Below are 11,429 nucleotides of genomic sequence, written 5' to 3' on the forward strand. Positions count from 1 at the left end.
GAAACTCTCCAGGTAGTTAGAATGTCTTCCCAGTCCCCTCCTGAAGTCTATAATTTGTTCTTAAGAATTTGTCTGGACCGCCCTTGTAAAACTTTGAACTTTTCTGAATGCTGCATTTGAATAGTTTCTACATTTCAAAATGCATTTGGTGTTTGGTAAGCTAATGACTGAACACACACACACCACGGCAAACTACGTGTGGGCTTGGGAACCAGGCGAACCTGAGTTTGCATCCTACTCTGCTCCTAACTAGCTGTGTGACTTTGGGCAACTTAGTTAACCTTTCTGGGCCTCAGCATCTTCATCTGTGAAATAAGGACAATAGTAGTTCCTGCCTCAGAGACAGCTCCTTAAAGGACCGAGTGAGACTGCATATTGAAAGCACTTGGGTCAGTGCCTGGTGCATAGCAAATGCTCAATAAAATCAGTGGTGGCGATGTTTAGTGTTATTTCAAACGATACATCCAAATATCTACCGGCCTAGTGTCCATGGCACAGACCCGTGCACGGTAGGTGCTTAGTGTTTATTGCAGTGAATTGAATTGATTCCAGCTGGTTAGCTTAGTTTGGGGGATGAAGCTTTCCCTTTCTACTGGGGTGATAGGAGACACAGATCGTGCCTCCCAGCCCAGGTGTTACAGCACGAGAGGGAAGAGGCTGTGTCAAGCGCTCGGTGTGTTCATCAGGATGTCAGGGCTATATCAGCAGCTCATTTGAGTCTTGAAATGTTCTCTGACACGGTTATCAAGTGTGAGGTTTTTAAATTGCTGTTTGTTAGCTGAAAGAATCGGGTCATATGTTCAGTTCTGGTGAAATCCCTGTCATCTAAAACATGACAGAAAGGAAAGGTTCCCCCCCCCCACACACACACACACACAAGTCCCAAAACCTCGGGGCCCTGGTAAGGTGAAGTGCGTTGAGGGCTAGAGTTCAGGACTTGGCTGTTGTGGGATTTACACTTAACTGTTTGGTTTTGCACTCACCATTTGGTTTTGCAGATTCCTCAACATTTCTACACACACAAACCTACAAACCAGTTTAGAACTGTGTGCTCTGTTGGGTGGGTGGGGGGCGGTAAAGGGATGGGAGGGATCGGGATTGGTCAAGGTCATTGCCGATGAACCAGCTTATGTGACCTAGCTTTCCTCCCGTTTCCAACAAAACAATGACTGATCAAGGCAGGGGATCCTTAACTGAGATCCTTGGATGGGTATTAAGTGTCCAGAAAACCCCTGAGATTATATGTAAAATGTTGGTGGGCCGGGAAAGGGGAAACACCACTGGGAGTGCTTTTTCTGTGGAGAGAGACCATAGTTTTTAATGGATTCTCAAAGGAGTTTGTGACCCATGACAATTAAGAGCGCAAAGCTGTTTGGTTTTGTGGCCCCAGACCAGGTGGTGTGTATAAGCACCACACTCATAGGACCCAGCTAGGCAGGCGGTCATGGCAGTGACAAGATCAGTCAGGACCATTTTGTGGCCAAACAGCTGATGGATTGTTCAATCGGTTGTTGTAGACTCATGTAGACAAAGCCTGCAAGCTTGGGGAAGCCAGGCCCCCCCAGGTCAGCCTCGGGCGACAGCCCCCATCCTGCCAGGCCCTGGGGAGTGAGTCCTTCCTGCCCGGCAGCTCCTTTGCTCATGAGCTGGCCCGAGTCACCTCCTCGTACAGCACCTCAGAGGCAGCGCCCTGGGGCGGCTGGGATCCGAAGGCCTGGAGGCAGGTGCCCGCTCCACTACTGCCTAGCTGCGACGCTGTAGGTAAGTCACTTCCCCTGAGCCTCGCTTTCTCATCTGTCAACTGGGGCGCAGTCCCCTGCTCAGCCTGCCCGCCTGCCTCACAGGGTTGTTGGGAGGAACACAGGAGGTGACAGCCCATAAAGCTCTTGTACACCTATGAGGGATTTCTAGTGCTTTCTCTACTGTGTCCCAGCCCATCTTTGGCAAAGAGACCACCCAAGCAAGCAGAGTGCTCCAGGCGCCTGAGCCTCACCTCCAGGGAAATGAGTGGGGGTTGCCCTGGTTGCAATTACTCCCTCCCTGTGGTACGCCTTCCAGCACCCCGGGTCTTTCCTTGCCTGTCTGTCCCTGCGGCCAGACTGTGAGCCCAAGGGGGACAGGGACTCTGCTTCTGCACCTCTGGATACCCTCCATTACCTGCCTGCTCTGTGCCTAGCGGGTACTCAGGAACTGCCTCTCCTGCCAGCGATCCGCTGTGGACTCTGCACCCCACAGTGTTCTCTGACCCCACTCCAGACTCATGCGCCCTAAAAGTGGGAAGTTGGATCACCTCACTGGAGGACTGGCAGCCAGAGGAAAGCAGGCAGAAGGAAGCCAAGCCAAGCCTGTCCACAATGGCTGTGAGTTTGGACCATCCCCTGCAGCCTAGAAGGAACCGCTTGAAGAGTCACATTAGCGGTGGTGGGAGCAAGATGGTGGATGCCAGCCAGAGCGGGCCTTTGCAGGGTGTATCGTTTGGGTCGTGGAAATGTTGTTCTGGTACATAAAATATCAGTGTGCACAGGACATCTGCCCTATCTGCAGGAAAAAAAAAAAACTGGCGAAATGAGCATTTGCTAAGTGATAGTGATCAGAAGATGGTCATCAAGCTGAAAGGGCGCCGGGATTCTGGCCTTTAATGGAAGTTCTGCTTTGGTAGGTACAGCCTTGTTCTCCTTATCCTGCCAGCCCCAGCCGGGAAGAACAAGCAGTGCCTTTTGCTCAAGGTCTATTGATTCCTGCCTCTTTCCCCCTTTTCTGTGTGTGCTCTCAGAGTCACCGTGTTCCTCAGCCCTTCGCTCTTCAGTTGAAACCTGAGAAATCACGTCCAGCACAAAGCCACCAGGAAAACAGAATTAGCAAAAATGGATGGGGATATGGTCCACTCAGGATGTCACTGTTCCACCCTAGTCTTCCCTGCCTTTCCCTTCCCTCAGAAGTCAAACATTGAAGGGGATCCCAGCTAGCTTGCCTCAAATTCCTAGCCCCTACCTTATTATGTCTCTTCCCGAGGCAACGCCTTCCACCAAGCAGTGGAGGACCAGGCAGACGCTTGGCCCCCAAATCTTTCCTAAGAATCTCTGGAAGTTGGACCCTCCTGGGGGGCTTTGAGGGACAGAGCCTTGCCAGCTCAGCCCATGACTCAGGAAGGCCAGACTCAGTGTGAGACGGAGGACGCAGGCACAATAGGGGAAGAAGAAAGGTGAGCTGCAAAGACGTTTGTTTCCTCTGCCCCAGGATTGTTCCCAGCATTGAGGCCAAGCCCTTCCGGGACCAGGCAGCCCTGAAACCACCAAGACGGAGGAGGAGTCAGAATAGAGTTCATGCAGTTGGAGATCAAGTACAAAGACAGAAAACCGGAGAGTGAAAAACCTGAGCTACAGCTCTCTGCTGTTGGCTTTTGGTGGCATTGATTTTGTGAAGCCACCAGTGACAGCCTCAGATGGGTTCCGACCCAAAAGCAGCAGCGTCTCCATTGGGGGAGGTCTCTGGCGTAGGAACCCCAAGGGCCGGGAGGGGCACAGAAAGACCCTAGCAGACTACTGCTGCCCCAGGCTTCACCTTAGAGAATAGTGTGGCAGGCTCTGATTTACCCTCAGGGTCCCATGCCCTGACCCAAGGTTTCTGCCGTGCCCACCCACTCTTGATCCCTTCACTCTGTCGTTATCTTCTTTAGAAGACGTGTCACCATCTGAAGTGATCTTCCTTGACTGACTTGTATCTTGTCAGTTTCCCCCTCCATTATAAGCTCCAGAAGAATGAGAAGCCCAGCGCTAGCCCACAAGAAGTGTTTGTCCGCTGATTGACAAGCTGCTAAGTAAACCTTGTCTTCCCATCCGGTCCTTGAGCATGTTCACGCTGGGGGCTCCAGAGCCACTGAGGCCCACATGTCACTGGGTGCATTCTGGACCAGGAAGGGCATTGAGCAAAGGCAACTCAAAAGAACAGGTGTTCAGCAACCCCCTTCTCCCCAGATCTTGGCCTTAGCGGTCCACGGAGAGGCCTCCTGGAGAAACTGAGTCACGGGTTCTGAGAGTTAGGAGGGACCAGGAAACTATGAACCTCATTTGTCATTCACTGTAGGAAAAAGCCCCTGTGGTTTCGAAGGACACTGAGGAGGATTATAGCCGAAAAGAGTCAACACCCCCTCAAAACAGGGCTCCCGATGGAAGTATCTGACTGTCTTCATCCATCGGCCATGACAAGCCAGAGCCCATGGGTATCAGGGGACCCCACCCCCATGGGAGCAAGAGTCCCAAGAATTCTGATCTTGATTTTATAGTTTCCAGGCAGAAAGCTGTCTTCCTGTCATTTCAAAAGTAAAGTCAAAAGGTGGGTGAGTTGTTTCCAAATCTAGCTTCCAGAAACTACAAAAGAAGGTGATTTTCCTAGTGGAGTAATAAACAAACCTACACAGTAGAACTCATTAACCTTTGAACCTTTAAGGTAGCTGAGTGCCTTCAGTGGCCAAGCAGGCTGGCTCCCTTTGGGGACACTCAGGGGGTGGGTCTGCTTGGAAAGGAGGCCTAGTTACCTAAAAGCAGAAAAAGATCTCCCTTTTTCCCTCTCCCCCACTCCTTCTCACCCTCAATGTGCTCTACAAAACAAGGCTTTGGGCCCATTCCCTGCCATCCCCCTGGAGCTATTCCTTTGGAATCCCCTTCTGAGTCAGAATGCTCTCCTCCTACAGGGTCCTGGGGACAGTAACCTCAGTCTGAATCTGGCTGAAATCCAGAAACCCTTTGTAGGCTTTTGTCCATGAGTCCTACTGGTCCTTTGCTCTTCCTTCTCTCCCCCATCCCCCATCCAGCTTAGAGTCCCTCTGATTAAGTGATTGAATCTGGCAACCACTTTCCCTGCAGTGGTGAGAAAGCATCCAGGTGGTTGCACTGGGCCTTATAGGACACACTCACCTGCGGTGGCTGAAGGGTGAAGTTGACACAGCGTCTGGCCTGGCCTGCTGGTGGGGGACGCTGTGTGAGGCTGGGCTGTGCCAGGGGACAGTGGTGGGGTTCAGGCCAGCCTTTGGTCTCTCTCTCTCCGTGAGGAAAGCACAGCTAGGCTCACACAGCACTCACCTGACACTGCTCTGTCAGTGTCACCTGGCACAATAGGACACCTCCACAACTGCGGCACTAGAAAAATGAGTCATTTGATGACCTTCTCCAGAACCATGCTTATGAAAAGCCACAGGTTGCCTGGGCCATCATTCACAAGTGTCTGTCACTAAGCAGCAACTTTCAGCCATCACTTCCTCCTGGTCACTGAAAACATTTGTCATTTCCTGTTTTCTCCATTTTCCAACGATTCCAATTGTCAGTGTCAAAAGGCAACAACTGTTTTCTTGGGGCTTATCTTTGGAGCACATTGATTCAGAACAAAGGATGGGGGCCTCCGTCTGCAAAACAAAGGAAGCAGCCTCCCAGGGAGGCCTCCTCTGCCAGGGCCAACAGGACCAGGCCAGGAGCAGAGGGCTGCCTTGGCCTCTGGAGGCCCCAGGCCACTGAAGAGACTCCTGCTTGATGTCTGTGTCCCAGGATGCCAGAGGCCCAGCCCCACAGGCCGGGTGTCACCGTGCTATGTGAACTTGAGAGTTTCTGTAGCCATGCCGCTGACCAGATTTGCCCTTAAACTTGGGAAGGTCCGGATTTTCTGCTTCCTTGGATGAACACTGGGCACTGTCCCGTGGTCCCTGTAACGCCGGACTGCTCAAGAAGCATTCTCTTTCATCTGGCCAACACCACCCAGTTTCTCCACCCCTTGCCCCATGGGTGTCTTTCCTTTCTACCGCCTTCCCTTTGGACTCTTCTGCCCTTCCCTGGCTTTTTCTTCGGTTGCGCACTATATTCTTCCAACCTGCCCCCTGGCCCCCACCCCCACCCCTTGTACAACTGCGTTCTTTGAGGCAACTAATGGGGCAAACAGTGGAAATGGATTTAGGGTGGGTGTTGACCCAGCCAGCCACAGGAACCAGACCCCAGAAGCAGCCGGTCCCCAGAAGCAGTGGGCTGGAGAGGCCAGAGCACCGGGTCTGCTGTTGAGACACACGGCAATTCCTAGCCATATCACGTTGGGCATGGCATTTAACCTCTCTAAGCCTCACATGTCACATTAGTAAGCGGGGGGCTGTGGATCTTCTGCCCAGTTCTTGGCCGCTGGTATAAGGATGGAAGGGAAGAGCAGAAGTGAAAGTGCTGGCCCAGGGTGAAAGGCCTGCCTTCAGAAAGCCTGCCTGCCCCCAGTGTGGCAGGCAGAGCCTGGCTTCGATGCCCTGCTTCCTGCCTCGGGCAGCCACGTGACCCCCGTGTTGCTCGGGGGCCAGATCCCTAACTGCAATGATACGAAAGAAGGGTGCGGGTGGCTCAGCACAGTGAGCACGCGTGGGCTGGCCCCGGGTGCCCCATACTCTAGCAGGAAGAGGGCAGCTCCATGGGCAGCCCCAGGAGCAGCCCCCCACCGCCCACATCCAGCTGCCCCGGTGGAGGAGGACAAGAGCCCAGACAGGAAGCAGGCTAACTGCAGGATGGTGAAATCGCTTCTGGCGTGGTCTGCCCAGTGCCTTGTGTCTGTCCTCTGCCGCCAGGCTGGGATCCCAGCACTCTCCGAAGCGCCAGCCCCACTGGGTGCAGAAAAGCAGGCCCCGCTGGGCAGCCCATGTTGTAGGTCAAGTCCTCTGGCATCTGGGGAGGGGGTTGCAGCTCAAAACATGGGCTAAGGGGTGGGAGCTGCCTTGGTTGCCAGCACACTGTGGAGCAGGCTTCCTGAGAAGGGGAGAGAGAGGGCAGTGGGCGAGATCTGGGTCCCAGTCACCACCTGGAACCAAATGGCTGAGGGTCTCCGGGTAAGTCGTGCCCCCGGCCCCTCATCCGGTTCTCTGCTATCTCCTTGGGCCACTGAGACTCAGTGCTGAGACTGCGGCCCTGAAGCTCGGCTCCTGCCCCAGCCCACCAGCCGTCCCCTGAGAGGGAGACAGGAAGCTTGTCCCAATTACCCATCCTACAGCCAGGCGGGAGAATGACGGGAAGTTGGCAGTAAGTGGCTACTCTGGGTGGCAGACAATGCATTTATCTGACCATGTGATCATCCTGCCGTTCATGCCAGGACCACCCAGAAGGAGCCTGAGCCTTTTCCCCGTGACAGCCCTGCAGAAGCGGGGTACCCACCACCACATAGCCCAGAGTCTGCTCTGCCCCAGCCACGGCGTCCCTGGTTCGATTAGCCATTCCTTGTCTGCGTGGTTCCGGGTCCGAGCCCTACCCCTATCGCTTAGCGTCCTCAGAATATAGCCAGTTCGTCTGGGTCTCCTTGAGGCTGGCCTGCCAAGACTGTTGTCAGCACTGTAGACATGGTCTGGCCAAGGCAGAGGAGTGTAGGACTGTCACCTCCCTCCTTCTACATACTCTGCTTCTATTAATGCAGCCTAATGTTACATTTGCTCTTTTGGTGACCACATCTCACTGCTGGCCCATCCTGAGCAGAAGGACATCCAAAATGCCTGAATCTTTTCTCTGTGTGCTATTGCTGTTAAGCTCTGTCTCTCCCGCCCCCATCCTATGCTGTCACAGTTGATTTTTTAACCCAGGTGCAGAATCCTACTTTTGTTTATACCTGTGGAGTTTTGCGCGGGAGGGTGGGGCATGCATGCAAGTGTGTGTTGATGTGTTCACTCATGCTTTCTGCTACACCAAAGCCAAGTCCTGAGCCCCCATGCAGCAATCCCAAGGCCGAGTTTCTTGGTAGCCACTATCTAACACATCTTTTTCATCTTCTGTTTAGCAAGAGAAGCAGAGATCAGGTCTTATGGCAATGACCCCTGAACAGCGGAGTACATATATTGCCCAACAGATGAGTCAGTTTCAAGGTAAGCAGTTAAGGTCATTGTTCCCAAAGGGGCAGGCAGGAGTGGGGGGCGGGGGAGGGGGAACAATTCACTCCAGAGTAAGCCTTACTGTCAGTGTTTCTGAAACTCCTGAGGGAGAAAGGGGAGGTCTGCAACTCAGTTAAATAGCATGCAGCTGTCCCCGCCCCCCAACCACCACCACCCCAGCCACTGCTGGAGTGACCTTCCACTCTAATCATTCCTGAGCCATCCCTCAGGTGTGGGCAGTGGGACAGGGGTTGAGGACACTCTTCCTCAAAGAGTCTGTGGCAGGGGTTCCCAGAGCCTGCACACATAGCAGGGGTCCCTTCCCTACCACGGCAGCTCTGAATGGGCTCAACATTTATTGGCCGCGGATACAGTCCTTAACAAAAAAGCCAGGCATGGTCCCCACTTTGTGGAACTTTCACACTACCTGGGGAGATGGGTGTGAAACAATACTTAGCAGCCAGCGGAGCGACACTGGGCTGGGCCAAGAATGCCCTCACCTGGTTTTAGCCCAGTGCTGCCTCCATTCTCCAGCAAAAACCCCTGTTCCTTTGGGCCTAACACCAGCCGAATGTCCTCCCTGCCCAAGCTGGAGTAGCATGTCAGGCCATACTTCAGCTGCAGTGACAGGACAGACAAGTTCCAGGAAGGCCAGAGGCAAGGGGTGGACCACTGTCAAGGCGTGTGCAGGGCCAGGCCTGTGTACGGAGTGCTGAGTATAAAACCAGACCCGGACCCTGGCCTTGTGGAGCTTATGATCTACCTGAAAAGACAGACTGAGAAGCTGGCATTTTCAGTCCAGTGGGATCGTATGTCGGTGTGTGCGTGGGGAGAGCTGAGGGTGGAGAAAGAAGGGGAGTTGAGAAGAGTTGAGGAGCTGAGTGCAGAAAGCAAGAAATCAGTACCGGGCCAGTAGCTCCCCAGCGGCAGCTGCAGCCCAAGTTGAAGGTGACTGTGGAACTGACCGCCACTTTTCCCTTTCTGTAGCCGTCCAAGAACAAGTCACGTCCAAGTGTAACCAGACTGAGGCAAGCCCCCCATCCAACCAGCCTATGATGCCACCCAGAGCTGGGCTCCTTCAGAACAATCTGAGTCCAGGAATGATCCCACCCACCAGGCACCAGAGCCATGAAGGCATGGGCGTGATCTCACCGACTCCGGGCAAGCAGCAAGGAATTTTCAACTCCGGCCCCCTGTTTCCCGTACCCTTGCGCCTTGGCCAGAACCCCCTAAGTAGCCTCGGTTCTGTCTGTCGTCGTCTGCAGATTCCCAAGGCCACTCCCTCAAGAGTGCCCCTGCCTGGGTTCTGTCCCAGGCCCCTGAGTAGCCAGCCCCCGAGCCCCCACCAGCTCAGACAGCCCTGTGTGCCAAGAATGCCCGCAGTGTTCAACAATGCTGCATGGGCGGCGGCGGCAGCTGTGACCACAGCGGTCTCAAGGGAACCGGCCTTGAGCCGTGTAGATAATAGCGTCCAGCAGCATTTTGATAGCAACTCCATCTTCACCAAGGCGCCCGCAAGAGTTCCCATGGTAGCCCCGACATTTCCACCGCATCAGGCAATTGCGCCCCCCAATCAGGTGACCCCAGGAGGCAGGCCAGGCCATAAAGTGAGTGCGGCTCTGGTTGACCCTAGCTTCAGCCCGCTGGGCAACCAGAGCCTCGGCCAGAGCCCGGTGCAGGGTCCCGTGCCTGCGCTCAATGCCACCAAATCCCTCCAGCAGGGAATGGCCAGCTTTGGTCCCATGAGTCCCATACAGGGCATCGAGCCGCCAAGCTACGTGGCCGCCGCCGCCGCCGCTGCCGCTGCCTCTGCCGTCGCTGCCAGCCAGTCCCCAGGTCCATTCCCCAGAATGGGCAACCCCCCTGAGCTGCCACCCTATGACTTTCTGCCCCAGCCCCAGCCCCAACTAAATGGTCTGATCTCACCCCCTGACTGTAGTGAGGTGGATTTCATCGAAGCTCTGTTGAAGGGCCCCAGCGCAAGCCCAGAGGAAGGCTGGGTGTGCGACCTGAGGCTCATCGACGACATTTTGGAAGAGCACGCCGCCGCCCACGATGCTGCCGCCCAGAGCGCGGGGGGCTTTAAGTGCCCGTGGAAAACCCTGTGCTGCCACCACTTTAGGCAGTGGCTGGACCCATAGCAAATTCACAGCCACCTCCACAGCCACACAGTTTCCTCATCACATTTGAGTGGCATCAGCCTGTGCTCATCCCTGTCTCTACCTGTGACAAAATGGAAAGCTGGTGATTTTTCAAGCTACCTGTACATATTTGAAAATTTTGTAAATGGTTTTCGTAAACGTTAATGACAGAAGTATTTATACTTCATTTTGTGACTTTGTAAATAAAGTGACGGCTTTTGTTTCAGTAGAGTTGTGTTTATTATGCATTGTTTGTGTTTACTATACATTGTTGCAAATATGCAGGCTGTGTTCTTTGCCCCAGCGCTACCTTGTTAAGCTGGTTGTTAAGCCCCAGCACTACCTTAGAAGCCAGGTGGTTGTTGCTTATGGTTTTGATGTAATGGCAGGTGTGGATGTGACCAAGAGGCATTGTACAAACTGACAAATGCCAAGTAGAAACCCCTTGGCCATTTATTGCCATTTTCACTAAAAATTATATCGTCTTGTGTGATTCTTAAACTCTTAAACTCTTTCGCAAACCTGTTGGGTCTCCGCTGGCTCTTTCCTGATGCGCATATTACAGCAGAAGCTTTACAAGTGCCCCGCAGAGGAAATTTGCCAGGAGGCTAAGAGTTCTGTAGATTTGGGAGGGGTGAAAAGAGAGCCTGTGAGCTGAACACTGGCTGCGCTGTCCACCTTGAGGATCTAGAGTGTTCTCCGTTTATCATTCAGACAGAGAAACCCCCAGGTTCACACTTCTCCAGTGGCACCTTGCAGGGTGGAGATTAGATGTACCTGGTTTAAAGCCTTTCAGTATTTGTTTTCATGTATGGTCTGTGGTTGGAGGGGGGAGTCTGTAAACATTAATAGTTGATTTGGGGTTTGTCTTTGATGGTTTTTATCTGCAATTATTGTCATGTATATTTAAGTGTCTGTTATAGAAAACCCACACGTGTTCTGTAAACTTTTTCTCAGTGTCCAGACTCTGTGTAATCACATTTTAATTGCCACCTCCTTTTTCGCCTTTACATTTGAAATCTGGCGTCTGTTTCAAGCCAGTGCGTTTTTTCTTTGTTCTGTAATAAACAGCCAGGAGAAAAGTGCCTCTATGTTTTCAATTTTCAAGGGAGCATTCAGTACTTACAAAGCCATGGCAGCTAAGCCTGTTGGTGTCTTTGGTTCTTTCAGAGTCTACACGTGCCTTGTGCACCGGGCAGGCCCTGACCCGAGGGGCGAGGGGTAAAAAGTTTGCCTCTGCCATCAGTCTGCATCACAGCACGGAAGCACGTTATTTTTCACTGCAGCCCTTCATTTTCCAGAGAAGGAAGCCGAGGCCACTGAACCAAGTGCACTGGGGGCAGGGGGCAAGGGGCAGGGGGAGACTCCCACTGCCAATGTAGACCCTCTGCACCACTATCCTCTCACCCCTGAGAGGGTGA

General features: G+C 53.4%; 1 protein-coding gene across 4 annotated transcripts in view; it reads left to right on the top strand.

Moving 5' to 3' along the window:
- The window catches only part of MAMLD1 (mastermind like domain containing 1), a 121,730-nt gene extending 110,637 nt beyond the window's left edge, over window positions 1-11,093 (top strand). For all 4 annotated transcript variants that reach the window (XM_045050448.1, XM_019824423.3, XM_023249496.2 and 1 more), the window contains 2 exons: window positions 7,777-7,861; window positions 8,855-11,093. In XM_045050448.1, the coding sequence (XP_044906383.1) occupies window positions 7,777-7,861; window positions 8,855-10,008 (1,239 nt within the window). In that variant the 3' untranslated portion in view covers window positions 10,009-11,093. The remainder of the gene's footprint in view (window positions 1-7,776; window positions 7,862-8,854) is intronic.
- The last annotated feature ends 336 nt before the right edge of the window (window positions 11,094-11,429 follow it).

This window comes from Felis catus, chromosome X (assembly GCF_018350175.1).
Source record: "Felis catus isolate Fca126 chromosome X, F.catus_Fca126_mat1.0, whole genome shotgun sequence".
Lineage (NCBI taxonomy): Eukaryota > Metazoa > Chordata > Mammalia > Carnivora > Felidae > Felis > Felis catus.